This window comes from Rhinopithecus roxellana, chromosome 20 (assembly GCF_007565055.1).
Source record: "Rhinopithecus roxellana isolate Shanxi Qingling chromosome 20, ASM756505v1, whole genome shotgun sequence".
Lineage (NCBI taxonomy): Eukaryota > Metazoa > Chordata > Mammalia > Primates > Cercopithecidae > Rhinopithecus > Rhinopithecus roxellana.
This window is the reverse complement of record NC_044568.1, coordinates 68,278,200-68,296,696: the sequence shown is the minus strand read 5'-3', so window position 1 is coordinate 68,296,696 and position 18,497 is coordinate 68,278,200. Positions and strand designations below refer to the sequence as shown.

Below are 18,497 nucleotides of genomic sequence, written 5' to 3'. Positions count from 1 at the left end.
AGGGGGAAGAAAATGTGTTGAGGCTGGGCGTGGTGACTCGTACCTATAATCCCAGCACTTTGGGAGGTAGAGGCAGGAGGATTGCTTGAAGCTGGGAGTTTAAGACCAGCCTGGGCAACATAGTGAGATCCCATCTCTACAAAAAATTTAAAACATAGCCAGGCATGGTGGCACATGCCTGTAGTTCCAGCTACTTGGGAGGCTGAGGTCAGAGAATCTCTTGAGCTCGGAGAATCACTTGAGCCCAGGAAGTTGAGGCTGCAGTGAGCCCTGATTCCGCCACTGCACTTCCACCTGGGTGACAGTGAGACCCTGTCTCAAACAAAAAACAGAAAAGACACTTCGGATGTGATCAGTAAAGAAGTATTAGACCTACACAAAAAAAGTTGAAAGGGAATCTCTACAATATTTAAAAATACCCAGCAGATGGTATAGTAGAAAAGACCTTTGAAAGATAATTTCACAAATTGCAATTATGAAAGATTGTAATAGCCATTCAGTTGCAAACCCAAAATCAATTCGTCAGGTATTACACTTTTTCTGTTATAATACTATAAATATTGCCAGGCACATGGCTCATGCCTGTAATCCCGGCAGTTTGGGAGGCCGAGCCAGGTAGATCACCTGAGGTCAGGAGTTCGAGACCAGCCTAGACAACATGGTGAAACCCCGTCTCTACTAAAAATACAAAAATTTGCTGGGTGTAGTGGCATATGCCTGTAATCCCAGCTACTTAGGAGGCTGAGGCAAGAGAATCACTTGAACCCAGGAAGCGGAGGCTGCAGTGAGCTGAGATCACGCCATTGCACTCCAGCCTGGGCTACAGGAGTGAAACTCCGTCTCAAAAAAAAAAAAAAAAAGTAATATAATATTATAAATATTGAGACTAATGAAATCTGGGAAAACAATTCTTCAGTATTTGTGGTCCATAGTATACCTCATGCTCATGTATACCAAATATGATGGGTACATGGTTGTTCATTGTATCTATTCCCTTTTAACAACTGTAGATGAGTTATATATAACATTAATTACCTATTAAAATATGTATATGAAGGGATATTCAATCTATATATACAAATATACATAAAAGGATAGCTCAAGGGAAGATGGTATAAATGTGGAAAGAAAATTCTTGAAAGAAGTACAAAAAAAAGATCCTCAGAAGAATCTGTGGGAACAACTAAACAAAGACGTGAAAGCTCGGAGGTTATGTTTTTCAAATCGGTTCTAAGAGTAATTTTGTAATGGGTCTTTGGTTAAGTCTAATTGTAGATAGTCTAATTATATATATTCCCAACTGTAAAATTAATGTGACAAAAGAAAAAGTATCTCATAGAAGAATCAAAGATATCTAGCACCATTGCTGGTATACTCTGAAAAAGATTATCTGCTAGGGAAAAAGTTATTTTGAATCTAAGCAGATTTTTGTAAGAAATTAAAATTCAATTATTTTCCTCTTTTTATCCCGAAGAGCATTATACCTGCTCCCAAGGTCTCCCAACCCTTTGCATGTTTTGTATGTATTGTATTCCTAGCTCAGTGATATTTAATTGATTCTAATTTATGAGAGGGTATTAAAAATAGCTTTTGATCACTAGTCACAGTTTACTGAATTTTTAATTCAGATCAGTTGTAGAATTTCTAGATTCAGATTGAGGAAGTTTGAAGAATTAGTAGCAAAATAGGTTCATTTGGTTTTTTAAAGCTTTCAAAATTAGTTTTACTTAAATATGCTCTCCAAAGCAAGTAGAGTAAAAGTATTTTGATAAAATATGCATCTGATTTGTAGACACTAATCCTGTTACTAATTGCCAAGAAACAAGTTTTTATTCAAAAGAATAATTTGAATTATGGAGTTTGCCAAATAATTTTAAGAGTGGAAGCTCTCACAAGCTGTTCATTCACCCATCTCCTTAACTCTAGGTAGACTGTTTCTGTGACATAGTTGTAGTGTTTAAACAACAGAGTAAAAATGAGGGTAGACAAGATTCAGTAACTCTGTTTCTTAGAAGTTGGATCAATACCAGTGCATTTTTTTATGACCTTGTATGTGTTCAGATTTAGCTCCTGCTTCATAACTGTGGATGTATGCATATTTGTACGTGTTTTTCCACCTCGTTGAAAAAAATGTGATTTTTTTGAGATGGCTAACTTAGGAGGCATTCTGTTAATGCCATAAATTAGAAGCTAGTTCTTTTTTTTTTTTTTAGAGACAGAGTTATGCTCTTGTTGCCCAGGCTGGAGTGCAATGACGGACGCGCTTTTGTCTCACCGCAACCTCTACCTCCTGGGTTCAAGTGATTGTCCTACCTCAGTCTCCCGAGTAGCTGGGATTACAGGCCTGTACCACCACGCCCGGCTAATTTTGTATTTTTAGTAGAGATGGGGTTTCCCCATGTTGGTCAGGCTGTTCTCAAACTCCTGACCTCAGGTGATCCGCCCACCTCAGCCTCCCAGCTAGTTCTGTTTATTTATTTATTTATTTTGAGACAGAGTTTCGCTCTTGTTGCCCAAGCTGGAGTGCAATGGCGTGATCTTGGCTCACTGCAACCTGCACCCTCCGGGTTCAAACGAGTCTTCTGCCTCGGCCTCCCGAGTAGCTGGGATTACAGATGTGTGCCACCACAGCTGGCTTATTTTTTGTATTTTTAGTAGAGATGGAGTTTCGCCATGTTGGCCAGGCTGGTCTTGAACTCCTGACCTCAGGTGGTCTGCCCACCTCGGCCTCCCAAAGTATTGGGATTACAGGCGTGAGCCACTGCACCTGGCCTAGTTCTTTATTTGTAATGTGACTGTATTTCAGAGAGTATTTTAAGATGGCTCAGAAACAAATTAAATTCTCAGAAATGGAAACCTTGACCTTGATCTAATTTGTCCCATGTTTTCTATTCAACTGAGTCAACAAACTATATAGTCCAACTAAATTTTAAATGTCATCAAACTCACATCACCCTCAGCTGTCAGCTTTGGCCTCCTACAAATCAGATCATTAGTAAAAAAGCATAATGACTGCCCTATGATATCCCCTACCATTATAATAATCTACTAGGGGAGAAGAAAAAAAGTCAAATATGGCTCTTATTACCCTCTAAGAAGATACAGTCCCCTTGAGTTAAGTACTGATGAAACATTAAGAACTCTACCTTTCTCTTATAAGAATGCTTCCACCACTATTGCAACTAAAAACATCTTTGGTTTACTGAGATGTGGATAAACTTAATCCAGTTTAACTTAAAATGAGAATTATGTTGTTAGGAGTAGCGAACTGCATTGTGAAATACATCTCACACTGAGGTTGTACAGAACATATGGTAACTGACTTTGCCCTTGGTGGGCATATTTTTTTCTAATAATGTATTCATTCTTTTATTCAATATGTACCTTATGTAAGGTACTATTCTTTACAAGTGAGACAGAGTGAAGAACAAAACAACCTAGATCCTCATGGAGCTTACATTCTTGTGTTTGGAGAGAGACCAAAAAACAAGCAAATAGGGTAATTTCAGGGGTGATGATAAGTGCTGTTATGGAAATAAACAATATTATGTTATAAGGTTGGGGAAGGGTTTTGCTTTAAATAGAATGATCAGGGAAGGCTTCTCTGAGGTGACATTTGTATCTAACCTGATAATGGATTAGGAACTCACCATTTGAGGAGGTGAAGGAAGAATATTGCAGTTGAAGAGAATAGCAAGTATAGAGAATCTGAGGTAAAACTGAGTTTAGCATGTTAAAAGAAGGGACTGAGGTCAGTGTGGCTACAGTATAGTGAACTAGAAGAGGAGGAATGAGATGTAGTTGACAGGGCAGGGATCTTGACCTTGTAAGCCATTGCAAAACACTTGGATTTTACCTTTAAAGCAGTGTTAAGATTAATATCCTGATGCCTGTGAACCTGAGCTTTAAAATACATTCTTTTATTTTAATCACTTTTTAAACTTGACAGCTAACAGGAAATATACTTAATTTAAAAATTTTAAATATAAATGTTGCTTCTTTTCCAACTCTTGTACTTTTCTTTACATTAGAATCATCTTATTGTGAAGGTTCCCCCCTATCATGACCAACATATAACTTTGCCTGTGTCAGTGGGAATATATGTAGTGACGAACGCTGGAAGATCTCATGATGTTCAACCATTCACTTACACTCCAGACCCAGGTATGTCAAAATGAAAAATTCAGAACTAAAACGAATAGTTAATTTCCAGTTTTTTGAATGAATATGAAGATGACTAGCCATCTCAAAAAGAAAGTTGCTTACTAAGATGAATTGATGTTAGTTTATTTTGGAAATGGCATTATTTTCTAAGAAGACAGCCACCAAATACTGCTTTTACTCTTATGTTAAGGAATCATTTCTACCTTACATTATAATAATATAAGCCAGCAATGCTCTGAAGTCAGATTCTCTGAAACTATCTTACAGGTTACTCCTCCGTAAGAATTTCCATGCATTGACTACTGCTTATGTGTAGAAACATGAAAGTGACAACTCTGGGAAATTGCTAACAGTTTAGTTTGGCTGGTTTATAGGGTACATTTTGAGAGAGAGAGGAGATAAACTAGAGTGACAAGTGATAAAATAAAAAATCTCATCAAAGACTGATGGTGAATAAATTGTTTTTTCTTTCTATATTGCCCCATAATACCTGATAAATATTTTAAATATAACTTTAAGTGGTCGTGTTAAAATGGTATTTTAGGCCGGGTGCGGTGACTAACACCTAGAATCTCAGCACTTTGGGAGGCCGAGGCTGGTGGATCACTTGAGGTCAGGGGTTTGAGACGACGCTGCCAACGTGGTAAAACCCTGTCTCTACTAAAAATACACACAAAAAAATTAGCTGGGTGTGGTGACGGGCGCCTGTAATCCCAGCTACTAGGGAGGCTGAGGAAGGAGAATTGCTTGAACCCGAGAGGTACAGGTTGCAGTGAGCTGAGATTGTACCATTGCACTCCAGCCTGGGCGATAGAGCAAGACTGTCTCAAAAACAGAAAACAAAACAAAACAAAAACCCGATATTTTAGAAATTAGAGGAGCTAATTTTTGTGTGTGTGTGTGTGTGTGGGGGGGGAGGAGACGGAGTCTCGCTCTGTTGCCCAGGCTGGAGTGCAATGGTGCGATCTTGGCTCACTGCAACCTCCACCTCCTGGGTTCAAACTATTCTCCTGCCTCAGCCTCCCAAATAGCTGGGACTACAGGCATGTACTACCATGCCCAGCTAATTTTTGTTTTTTCAGTAGAAATGGGTTTCTCCTTGTTTCACCGTGTTAGCCAGGCTGCTTTCAAATTCCTAACCTTGTGATCTGCCTGCCTTGGCCTCCCAAAGTGTTGGGATTACAGGCGTGAGCCACCACGTCCGACCCTAAAATATTAAAAGTTTAGAAGATACCTGTTTATGAAGTGTCTCACAAGTTATTTGCCTGCATTCATTTAGATGCCTGAAAAAAGAAAAAAGCCTCCTTTTGGCAGAAATGGGGAGAACATTTTGGAAATGGAAACTCTTTGCATGCTCCATTGACCTAGGCTTGGCTTCTGCCATGTTTACCATTGGTTCAGTTCAATCCAGTCTCAGGCATACTTCAGAATTAGCAGTTCTTCTCTATCTGTAGTTTATTAGTATGTATTTCCATATAGTTCAAGATCCAGTGAGGTAGAAGGTAAAGAAAGGTGACAGAGAAAGAAAGCCCTGGCATCAAAAAGTGAAGAAAACAGTAGCTAGGACAGAATTACAACTAGTTTAAGTTAATTGCTTTCTATCACTTAATTTTTCTATTTCTTATTTTCTTTCCTTTTTGAGATGGAGTCTTGTGTTGCCCAGGATGGAGTGCAGTGGCGTGATCCCAGGTCACTGCAACCTCTGCATCCTAGGTTCAAGCGATTCTCCTACCTCAGCCTCTCATGAGTAGCTGGCACTACAGGCATGCACCACCATGCATGGCTAATTTTTGTTAGTAGAGACAGGGTTTTGCCATGTTGGCCAGGCTGGTCTCAAACTCTTGACCTCAGGTGATCTGCCCGCCTCAGCCTCTCAAAGTGCTGGGATTATAGGCGTGAGCCAGCACTCCCAGCCTCCTATTTTATTTTTAATCATATCTGAATTTTGCAGCATTATTTTCTACTAATTTGCTGCAAAAGGTATGCCACAGTACAGCACTGTTAAAATACCCCTTGAAGGCCTGGAGTGGTGGCTCACGCCTATAATCCTAGCACTTTGGGAGGCCAAGGCAGGCGAATCACTTAAGGCCAGGAATTCAAAACCAGCCTGGCCAAAATGGTGAAACCCCCTCTCTACTAAAAATACAAAAATTAGCCAGGCATGATGGTGGGCACCTATTGACCCACCTACGTGGGAGGCTGAGACAGGAGAATCTCTTGAACCCAGGAGGTGGAGGTTGCAGTGAGCCAAGATCACGCCACTGTAGTCTACCCTGGGCAACAGAGTGAGATTTTGTCAAAAAACAAAACAAACAAACAAAAAAAACCTTGATATTTGTCTCAGAATTAAAGATCATGTGTAAAAACTTTGGACCAAAAAGGCAAAGTTTAGAAATAATATCCTGGCTTCAACAAAAATAGGAGAAAGAAGATTGGTTTATTCTCAAAGACCAAATATTTTATTGTTTCCTTTCTAGGAAGGCTTCAAACATCTAAGGAAATTTGATTTAAAATTAATAGTTGGCTGGGCACGGTGGCTCACGCCTGTAATCCCAGCACTTTGGGAGGCCAAGGCAGGCGGACCACGAGGTCAGGAAATTGAGACCATCCTGGCTAACACGGTGAAACCCCGTCTCTACTAACAATACAAAAAAATTAACCGGGCCTGGTGGTGGGCACCTGTAGTCCCAACTACTCGAGAGGCTGAGGCAGGAGAATGGTGTGAACCTGGGAGGCAGAGTTTGCAGTAAGCTGAGATTGCGCCACTGTACTCCAGCCTGGGCGACAGAGTGAGACTCCGTCTCAAAAAGAAAAAGGGGGGAAAGAAAATTAATGATAGTTAAAGCATTTTAGTAACTGTTAGTTACTAAATATTGACATTTAATGTTTTGCAGGAGCTTGCACAAACATGAGAAGAAAGATGGTATAATTAATACATAGGATTTTTTTCCTGATGAGCTTCTGCATCAGTTGTGTTGGAAGGGAAAGGAGTTTATGTCAGGGAATAGCCTTAAAGGTTTTGCTATTCTGAAAACACTGAGATTTTCTTGTCTTCACTTGTTTCTTTGTTTTTGTTGATTAATTATAGAGACTTCAGGACTTTGAAGTACTTAGTATCAACATTAAGAATCCTCATTTCTTAGTGATAAATGCTAATTATTAAAAATTGCCCTTCAATAAATTGCTGAATAAACAGCTTTTAACTATTCTACTTCAAAGGCTATACTAATTGCCTAATTTTGGCCATTCTTAGGCAATCATTACCATATTTTTGCTCTTTCAAGTTTTTCCCCACGTATTTTGTATGTTAGAGATAGCAATCACTCTTAGAAAACCTTGTTTGAATAAATATAAGGTATGCAGACTTTCTAATACAATCTAATGCCTTAACTTCTGCCTCTATGATACAGCTAATTAGCCTTCCCGCAGTTTTCCTTTTTTTTTTTTCTTTTGAGTTGGAATTTTGCTCTGTCATCCAGGCTAGAGTACAATGGCACGATCTCGTCTCACTGCAACCTCCACCTCCCAGATACAGGCGATTCTCCTGCCACAGCCTCCCAAGTGTCTGGGACTACAGGTGCCCACCACCACACCTGGCTGATTTTTGTATTTTTAGTAGACACAGGGTTTCACCATGTTGGCCAGGCTGGTCTCTAACTCCTGACCTCAAGTGATCCACCCGCCTCAGCCTCTCAAAATGTTGGGATTACAAGCATGAGCCACAATTTTACTTTTTTGTATTTTATGAAATAGGATAGTCTTTTCAAGTGTCCATGAGAGAGAATATGATTTCAGGAAAACTTGGGCACAGAAAATTTGGCCTATCTCAGTATGGCAAACTAATAGCTGTTGTGGTTCATTTAGGGACTATTGTTAAATATTTGATTACTCAATAGTGTATAATTATAGCAGCCAAAACAAGGTCCATCCTAATATTTACGGGTTGGAGTAGAAGTGGTGACTGTTAATACTATTTGTTGAAATACTTAAAAATTATAAATAAAACTAACAAATCATTAAGTGAAATATATCTCCTATACTATTTTGACCAAAATACCCTCATAACAACCTGAAAGGCTAAATTTGAATTTAGAATTTTCAGACTGCTTTGAATTCTAAGCTGGGCTGTGGTAGCATGAGGAGAGAGCATCCCTACCTGCCACCCTTCTTTTGACAGTTTTTGGCTCCATCCTATACTTGGAAGCCTTTTGATACCTTAATCAGTGCTTCCATCTGATATGCCTAAGAGTGCTCACAAAATCTAGGATAGTTGTACAGAAAATCTAGAGATCAGCCGGGCACAGTGGCTCATGCCTATAATCCCAGCCCTTTGGGAGGCCGAGGCGGGTGGATCATGAGGTCAGGAGATCGAGACCATCCTGGCTAACACAGTGAAACCCATCTCTACTAAAAAATACAAAAAATTAGCTGGACATGGTGGCGGGCACCTGTAGTCCCAGCTACTCAGGAGGCTAAGGCAGGAGAATGGGATGAACCCAGGAGGCGGAGCTTGCAGTGAGCCGAGATTGCGCCACTTTACTCCAGCCTGGGTGACAGAGTGAGACTCCATCTCAAAAAAAAAAAAAAGAAAAGAAAATCTAGGAATCCTGGGTGCCTGTTACATGGTCTAAAGGTAGGGTCAAGGCAGAGGCTCAAGTGAACATATCCTAGTTCCACACATTCTTCAAGGTACAGACCATCTAACACCCAATGGGGCCATACTGCCCCAAATCAAAATGTGTATGCTCTCAGGCACTTAGATACTTTCCAGAGTCATAAAACCTTTCTTTTATTGATAGTCTCTGAAGCTTTGCTTAGCCATTAAAACATCTTAAATTTTTTTTGACTACAGCCTGTTCAGACCCAGAAATCACACTAGACATTATTTGCTGTAACTCCACAGTGGTGATTTCTATAATAAATGGGGATGTAATATTTAACATCTTTTTTTTCTAAAAAGAAATTACTGGCTGTGTGAGGTGGCTCACATCTGTGGTCCTGACACTTCAGGAGGCTGAGGCAAGAGGATCACTTGAGCCCAGGAGTTCGAGACCAGCCTGGGCGATATAGTGACACCCCCCCCATCCCTACAAAGAAAAAATAATACTAAGCTAGACATGGTGGCATGTGCCTGTAGTCCCAGCTACTCGGGAGGCTGAGGTGAGAGGATCGCTTGAGTCTGAGAGGTTGAGGATGCAGTAAGCTGTGATCAGGCCAGTGTACCCCCAGCCTGGACAACAGAGCAAGACCCTATCTCAAAAAAAGAATAAGAAGAATTTTAAAATTACTAATAACATGATTTAAAAATAGAAATTTAAATTTTTTTCAAGGACTAGTTTATATTTTTAAATCTATTGTTACTAGAATTAATGTCATGCATAAATATTTTATGTGTATTTTTTTCCATTCAGTTGCCTATAAATCATTTGTTGGACCTACTGTGAAGCATACTAAGATAAATTATTTAACTTCATTCACAGGAGATATGTACAAATTCCTCTCTTTATTTTCATTATATCATTTGACATATTAGAAAATATAAAATAAATATATTGAACAATAGAAATTGGCCGAGCGTGGTGGCTCACAAATGGAATCCCAGCACTTTTGGAGACCAAGGCCGGTAGATCACCTGAGGTCGGGAGTTAGAGACCAGCCTGACCAACATGGAGAAACCCCGTCTCTACTAAAAATACAAAATTAGCTGGGTGTGGTGGGTCATGCCTGTAATCACAGCTGTTCAGGAGGCTAAGGCAGGAGAATTGCTTGAACCCAGGAGGTGGAGGTTGCAGTGAGCCGAGATCACGCCATCGCACTCCAGCCTGGGCAACAAGAACGAAACTCCATCTCAAAAAAAAAAAAAAAGAAGAAAAGAAAAAGAAGAAAGAAAAGTAGAAATTAAGGCCAAGCACGATGGTTCATGCCTGTAATCCCAGCAGTTTGGGAGTCTGAGGTGGGCAGATTGCTTGAGCTCAGCAGTTTGAGACCAACCTGGGCAACATGGCAAAACACCGTCTCTACCAAAAATATAAAAATTAGCCTGTCGTGGCAGCATGCGCCTGTAGTTCCAGCTACTCAGGAGGCTGAGGTGGGTGGATGGCTTGAGCCTGGGAGGTAGAAGTTGCAGTGAGCCGATGTCACGCCACTGCACTCCAGCCTGGGTGACAGAGCTCCAGACCTTGTTTCAAAGAAAAAAAAAATAAAGTGTATTCAAATAAAATATATAATCATTTGAAGCAAGAACCAATTTATTTGTAATTTATTAAACTTTAGTTTTTAGAACTGATTTATATTCTTAGGCCCATTAAATTTATAGTAGGCTGGGCACTCAAGCCTATAATCCCAGCACTTTGGGAGGCCAAGGTGGGCAGATCACTTGAAATCAGAAGTTTGAGACCAGCTTGGCCAACACGGTGAAACCCCATCTCTACTAAAAATATAAAAATTAGCCTAGCAGCCAGTGCAGTGGCTCACGCCTATAATCCCAGCACTTTGGGAAGCTAAGATGGGCAGATCACCTGAGGTCAGGAGTTTGAGACCAGCCTGGCCAACATGGTGAAACCCCATCTGTACTGAAAATACAAAAATTAGCCAGGTGTGGTGGTGTGCGCCTGTAGTCCCAGCTACTCGGGAGGCTGAGGCAGGAGAATCCCTTGAACCCAGGAGGTGGAGGTTGCAGTGAGCCTTGACTGCACCATTGCACTCCAGCCTGGGTAACAAGAGTGAAACTCCATCTCCAAAAAATAAATAAATAATTAGCCTGGCATGGTGGCGTGCACTTGAAATCCCAGCTACTTGAAATCAAGAGGCTAAGGCAGGAGAATGGCTTGAACCTGGGAGGTGGATGTTGCAGTGACCCAAGATCATACCACTGCACTCCTGGGTGACCTAGCGAGACTCTGTCTCAAAAATAAATAAATAAATAGATAATTAGGCTGGGCATGGTGGCTCACACCTGTAATCCCAGCACTTTGGAAGGCCAAGGCGGGTGGATCACAAGGTCAGGAGTTCAAGACCAGCCTGGCCAAGATAGTGAAACCCTGTCTCTACTAAAAATACAAAAAAATTTAGCCGGGAGTGGTGGCAGGCACCTGTAATCCCAGCTACTCAGGAGGCTGAGGCAGAGAATTGCTTGAACCCAGGAGGCGGAGGTTGCAGTGATCGAAGATCATGCCATTGCACTGCAGCCTGGGCAACAGAGCAAGACTCTGTCTCAAAAAAAAAAGATGGGGTTTCACCATGTTGGTCAGGCTGGTCTTGAACTCCTGACCGCAAGTGATCACCCACCTTGGCTTCCCAAAGTGCTGGGATTACAGATGTGAGCCACTGCACCCGGCCTGGTTTTGTTTTGCTAAGTGATCACATGCTCTGCCCACTTGAAGATTGGAGAATTTAGAGGATAGAAAATTACCTCAACTAGAATTTCTGCTAAACAAATAATTAAATGATACTGTGTGACAAGATATTCTAATTAAAGAATTTAAGATATAAGGTTTTTAGGATGAGTAAACGTAGATAAATACATTAATCTTTTTTTTTTAAATAGCAGCAGCTGGTGCTTTGAATGTAAATGTGAAGAAGGAAGTATCTAGTCCAGCAAGACCTTGCTCCTTTGAAGAGGCCATGAAAGGTACCAAGTAGATTATTCTCAAAAATCGTAATTAGGTGCTCCTGTATGTTTTCTCTAGCACACCTTACTGTTTTGTTTTCTCTTAAGTACTTATAATACTTTGCAGGGTATCTTCCATATTGTAAAATAAATACGTGTTTAACTTTACTAAATGTAGAGACTTGTTTTCCAATTTGATATTTTTCTTGCTGAATATGTTTATATATTTTTAAAGTACATTGGAGTGGAGGAGTTTTGTTTTTTTGTTTTTTGTTTTTTTAATTCCCCAATATTAAAAGTATATGAAGCCGGGCACAGTGGTTCATGCCTGTAATCCTAGCACTTTGGGAGGCCGAGGCAGGTAGATCATTTGAGGTCAGCAGTTCAAGACCTGCCTGGCCAACATGGTGAAACCCTGTCTCTACTAAAAATACAAAAATTAGGCCGGGCACGGTGGCTCAAGCCTGTAATCCCAGCACTTTGGGAGGCCGAGACGGGCGGTTCACAAGGTCAGGAGATCGAGACCATCCTGGCTAACATGGTGAAACCCCGTCTCTACTAAAAAAATACAAAAAAACTAGCCGGGCGAGGTGGCGGGCGCCTGTAGTCCCAGCTACTCGAGAGGCTGAGGCAGGAGAATGGCGTGAACCTGGGAGGCAGAGCTTGCAGTGAGCTGAGATGCGGCCACTGCACTCCAGCCCGGGGCGACAGAGCGAGACTCCGTCTCAAAAAAAAAAAAATACAAAAATTAGCCAGGGGTGGTGGCAGGTGCCTGTAGTCCCAGCTGCTCGGGAGGCTGAGTCAGGAGAATCTCTTTAACTGGGAGGCAGAGGTTGCAGTGAGCCAAGAGCACGCCACTGTACTCCAGCCTGGGTCACAGAGCGAGACCCTGTCTCCAAAAAAAAAAAAAAAAAGGAAAGTAAGGCCAGGCACGGTGGGTCACACCTGTAGTCCCGGCACTTTGGGAGACCAAGGTAGGAAGATTACTTGAGTCCAGAAATTTGAGATGATAAATATCCATTGGCTAATAATTAAATGCATCATCTATAGTTATTGCTGAACAGATATGGGCAGCACAGTGAGAAGATTTCTTGTCTCTACAAAAAAAAAAATTAAAACAGGCCAGGCACAGTGGCTCACGCCTGTAATCCCAGCACTTTGGGAGGCCGAGGCGGGCGGATCACTTGAGGTCAGGCATTCAAGACCAGCCTGACCAACATGGAGAAACCCATTCTCTAGTAAAAATACAAAATTAGCCGGGCATGGTGGTACATGCCTGTAATCCCAGCTACTCGAGAAGCTGAGACAGGAGAATTGTTTGAATCCAGGAAGCAGAGGTTGCAGTGAGCCGAGATCGTGCCACCGTACTTCAATCTGGGCAACAAGAGCGAAACTCCCATCTCAAAACAAAACAAAACAAAAAATAGGCCAGGTGCGGTGGCTCATGCCTTTAATCTCAGCACTTTGGGAGGCTGAGCTTTGCAGATCACCTGAGGTCAGGAGTTCGAGACCAGTCTGGTCAACATGGCGAAACCCCATCTCTACTAAAAATACAAAAAAAATTAGCCTGGCATGGTGATATGTGCCTGTAATCCCAGCTACTCTGGAGGCTGAGGCAAGAGAATCGCTTGAAGCCTGGAAGTGGAGGTTGCAGTGAGCCGAGATTGTGCCACTGCTCTCCAGCCTGGGCAACAGAGCAGGACTCGGTCTCAAAAAAAAAAAAAAAAAAAAAAAAAAAAAAAAATTAAAAACATTAACCGGGCCGGGCGCGGTGGCTCAAGCCTGTAATCCCAGCACTTTGGGAGGCCGAGACGGGCGGATCACGAGGTCAGGAGATCGAGACCATCCTGGCTAACATGGTGAAACCCCGTCTCTACTAAAAATACAAAAAACTAGCCGGGCGAGGTGGCGGGCGCCTGTAGTCCCAGCTACTCGGGAGGCTGAGGCAGGAGAATGGCGTGAACCCGGGAGGCGGAGCTTGCAGTGAGCCGAGATCCGGCCACTGCACTCCAGCCTGGGCGACAGAGCGAGACTCCGCCTCAAAAAAAAAAAAAAAAAAAAAAAAAAAAAAAAAAAAAAACATTAACCGGGCATGGTGGCATGCACCTATCATCCTAGCTATTCATGATACCGAGGTAGGAGGATTGTTTAATCTGAAGAGGTTGAAGCTGGATTGAGCTGTGATCGTACCACTACACTCCAGCATGGGCAAAGGAACAAGACTCTCAAAAACAAAGCAGAAATTTTTTGATTAAAAATTGTACCTTTTTGATAAAAAATTTAAATCAGGCTGGGCATGGTGGCTCACACCTATAATCCCAGCACTTTGAGGGGCTGAGGTGGGTGGATCACCTGAGGTCAGGAATCTGAGACCAGCCTGGCCAACATGGTGAAACCTCATCTCTACTAAAAATACAAAATTTAGCTGGGCGTGGTGGTGCGTGCCTGTAATCCCAGCTGCTCGGGAGATTGGGCAGAAGAATTGCTCGAACCCGGGAGGCAGGGATTGCAGTGAGCCAAGATCATGCCACTGCACTCCAGCCTGGGCGACAGAGTAAAACTCTACCTCGAAAAATATATGTATAAATCACATATGAGAAATAGTTTGGTAAATAGAGATTACTTGAGAAAAAATGCAAATGTTGAATTGTAATGCATTGACGCCAGCTTGATGTTCTTAGAGCGAATTAATTCTTAGTGAGAAGGAGAAAAAAATTAATCTGATATTTTCATTTATAATATACTACTGAATTGAAGTTGACTAGAAGATTATTATTAAATTAACAAGATGGAACATATCTGACAAACTTAATGTCTGGCCTGGAGACATTTTGGACTGTTTTTGGTGGGACTAGACTTAGAAAAAATTGGACCAAGGCCAGATGCAGTGGCTCACACCTGTAATCCCAGCACTTTGGGAGGTCAGGCTGGTGGATCACCTGAGGTCAGGAGTTTGAGACCTGCCTGGCCAACATGGCAAAACCCTGTCACTACTAAAAATAAAAAATTAGCCGGGCATGGTGGCGTGTGCCTGTAATCTCAGCTAGTTGGGAGGCTGAGACAGGAGAATCGCTTGAATCCAGGAGGCGAAGGTTGTAGTGAGCCCAGATTGAGCCACTGCACTCCAGCTTGGGCAACAGAGTGAGACTCTGGGAAAAAAAAAAAAAAGGATTGGAACATAAATAAAATTAACCTCTGTGACCTTTGTGCATATGACAGTAGAAAGACTTACATCTTTGCATGAGCATTAGACTCAAATGTCCTTTTACTCTTTGTCTTTACCAGTAGACATACTTGTCAGTGGTCAGCTGAGGATAGATAAAAGACTCCTGCTCAACTTACTCTACCTAGTCTCACTTTCCAGAAAGAGGGAGAAGATAATAAGCATTACTATCTAAATACATCTTTTTTTTTTTTTTTGAGACGGAGTCTCGCTCTGTCGCCCAGGCTGGAGTGCAGTGGCGCGATCTCGGCTCACTGCAAGCTCTGCCTCCCGGGTTCACGCCATTCTCCTGCCTCAGCCTCCCGAGTAGCTGGGACTACAGGCGCCCGCCACCACGCCCAGCTAATTTTTTGTATTTTTTTTTTTTTTTTTTTTTTTTTTTTTTTTGAGGCAGAGTCTCACTCTGTCGCCGGGGCTGGAGTGCAGTGGCCGGATCTCAGCTCACTGCAAGCTCCGCCTCCCGGGTTTACGCCATTCTCCTGCCTCAGCCTCCCGAGTAGCTGGGACTACAGGCGCCCGCCACCTCGCCCGGCTAGTTTTTTGTATTTTTTAGTAGAGACGGGGTTTCACCGTGTTAGCCAGGATGGTCTCGATCTCCTGACCTCGTGATCCACCCGTCTCGGCCTCCCGAAGTGCTGGGATTACAGGCTTGAGCCACCGCGCCCGGCCTAATTTTTTGTATTTTTTAGTAGAGATGGGGTTTCACCGTGTTAGCCAGGATGGTCTCAATCTCCTGACCTCGTGATCCGCCTGCCTCGGCCTCCCAACGTGCTGGGATTACAGGCGTGAGCCACCGCGCCCAGCCCTAAATACATTTTAAGAAAAATTGTAGATCTGTTAAGCAGTAACTGTATAGGTGATATATTTATTTATATGTAATTTCTAATTGAATTATAATATAATCTTGTCTGTAAACATGGAAATTTTTAGACCAAAAATACTGTTAATAACAATATAAGCCAGGTACAGTGGCTAGTGCCTATAATCCCAACTACTCAAGAGACTGAGGTGGGTGAATCACTTGAATCCCGGAGTTTGAGGCTGCAGGTACTGCACTCCAGCCTGGGTAACAGAATGAGACCCTGCCTCTAATTGAATGAGTGAGTGAGTGAATGAATGAATGAATGAATATTTTTAAAAAGAAAAATACAGACTGTGTATTTTTATTTTTATTTATTATTATTATTATTTGAGATGGAGTCTTGCTTTGTTGCCCAGGCTGGAGTGCAGTGGCATGGTCTCAGCTTACTGCAATCTCCGACCTCTGCCTCCTGGGTTCAAGTGATTCTCCTGGCTCAGTCTCTCCAGTAGCTGAGATTTACAGGTGCCCTCTACCATGCTTGGCTATTTTTTTTTTTTTTTTTTTTTGGTTTTTTTTTTTTTTTTTTTTTGTATTTTTAGTAGAGACAGGGTTTCACCATGTTGGTCAGGCTGATCTCGAACTCCTGACCTCGTGGTCCACCTGCCTCCGCCTCCCAGATTACTGGGATTACAGGCATGAGTCACTGCACCTGGCCCGTATTTTTATTTTTGTAGGATTAACCAAATAATCCACAACAAACTAAATTGACAGTGATAAAGCTAAAGTAAGATTAATTCTTTTCTTCATTCACTCAGCAAACATTTGTTGATTACCTACTGTGCAACAGGCAATAACAACATCTGCCTTCATGGAGCTCATGATCTAATGAAATTCAAAAGCAAGAATAGTAGTTGACTGTTACAGGATCAACTTAAGATAACACCAATGGTTTTAAAAATGTTCTATGGGATATTCTTAGATTACTTTTAAATGCCTGCCCTGTGCATGATCTGAAGTTTTGTCTCAGTCAAAATTAGGTTGTAGGCCAAGTGTGGTGGCTCATGCCTATAATCCCAGCACTTTGGGAGGCCTAGCAGGGAGGATTGCTTGAGCTCAGGAGTTAAAGACCAGCCTAGGCAACGTAATGAGACTCTTGTCTCTACAAAAAAAATTTTAAAAATTAGTCAGGCATGGTGGTGTACCTGTAGTCCCAGCTACTTGTAGGGCTGAGGTGGGAGGATTGCCTGAGCCCAGGAATGAGGCCTGATTGTACCACTGCACACCCACCAACAGAGAGAGACCCTGTCTCAAATAAAATAAAATAAAATAAAATAAAATAAAATAAAATAAAATAAAATAAAATAAAATAAAATAAAATAAAATAAAATAAAATAAAATAAAATAAAATAAAATAAAATAAAATAAAATAAAATAAAATAAAATAAAATAAAATAAAATAAAATAAAATAAAATAAAATAAATAAAATAAAATAAAATGAAAATCTGGTTGTTAGGGGAATTGTATTGGTATTAGAATTTAGGTGAAAATAGGTCCAAAGAACTCATGAATAAATGATTCATTTCTCAAACAGGTAGAATAATAAAACATGGAATGTCAAAAGTTAAATGAACACTTTCCCCTCTATCAAAATAATCAGTTTTCATAGGAATTAGGTTTTTAGCCAGATGGCTGTGAGGCAAGTTGAAGACAAGAAAATTGCAAATATTTTTAGATGAAGTTATTTACTTTAAGTTTTTTTTTTTTTTTTTTTTTTTTTTTTGAGACAGAGTCTTGCTCCATTGCCCAGCCTGCAGTACAGTAGAGCAATCTCGGCTCACTGCAACCTCCTTCTCCCGGATTCAAGCGATTCTTGTGCCTTAGCCTCCCAAGTAGCTAGGATTTACAGGCATGTGCCACCATGCCTTGCTAATTTTTGTATTTTTAGTAGAGACAGAGTTTCACCATGTCGGCCAGGCTGGTCTCGAACTCCTGGCCTCAAGTAATCCGCCCACCTCAGACTCCCAAAGTGCTGGGATTACAGGCATGAGCCACCACACTTGGCCTTTCAGCAACATATTGACGAACAACAACAACAAAAATTTATGAAGGGAGCTATCCAACTTACATACTATGTGCCATAGCCAGGATTTCTTCTCGGTATCAAATTAAGAAATTTAACAGCTATGCTTTCTGAAGACTCTTTCCATAGAGCCTCCAAGTGGTAGTAAACTTTTAAATCAGGATTTGGCTATGTGCTCACCTCAGAAGACTGTCATTAGCAATAGCAGTAGCTACCACTGAGTGCCAGTGCAAACTCAGGTAGACAAAAAAGAAGAAAGAAAAGCAATCAAGGGGGAAAAGTAGATATAGTGAAGTGGTAGAATCTTGCTATATGTTGCCTCTAGGTACACATCTAGAACTAACCACTCCTCAAAATGGAGGTGGTAGGAGGTGGGAAATAATTTTTCATTTTGCTTGGGAAATTTGGTTTGTAAACCTAAAATAGCCCTTATTTCTGGGGGGGAAAAAAAGATGTTTAAAGTCCAGTCTAAAAGAGAATTGTGTCCATGTGCCAACTTGTCATATTCAAATTTTCTAATTAGTTTTCTTTTAATTTAGAAAAGCAAAATTTATTGATCACTGGGTGGTATTTTCTAATGAGAAGCTTGAACTTAGTTTAAGAAAGAAGTGCTCTGAC

General features: G+C 41.3%; 1 protein-coding gene across 5 annotated transcripts in view; it reads left to right on the top strand.

Annotated features, from left to right (window-relative positions):
* The window catches only part of NFAT5 (nuclear factor of activated T cells 5), a 144,877-nt gene that overhangs the window by 111,530 nt on the left and 14,850 nt on the right, over positions 1-18,497 (top strand). For 4 of the 5 annotated variants that reach the window (XM_010355419.2, XM_030925676.1, XM_010355418.2 and 1 more), the window contains 2 exons: positions 4,032-4,164; positions 11,711-11,794. In XM_010355419.2, coding sequence (XP_010353721.2) covers positions 4,032-4,164; positions 11,711-11,794 — 217 coding nt within the window. The remainder of the gene's footprint in view (positions 1-4,031; positions 4,165-11,710; positions 11,795-18,497) is intronic. The other variant, XM_030925674.1, reaches the window with a different exon arrangement.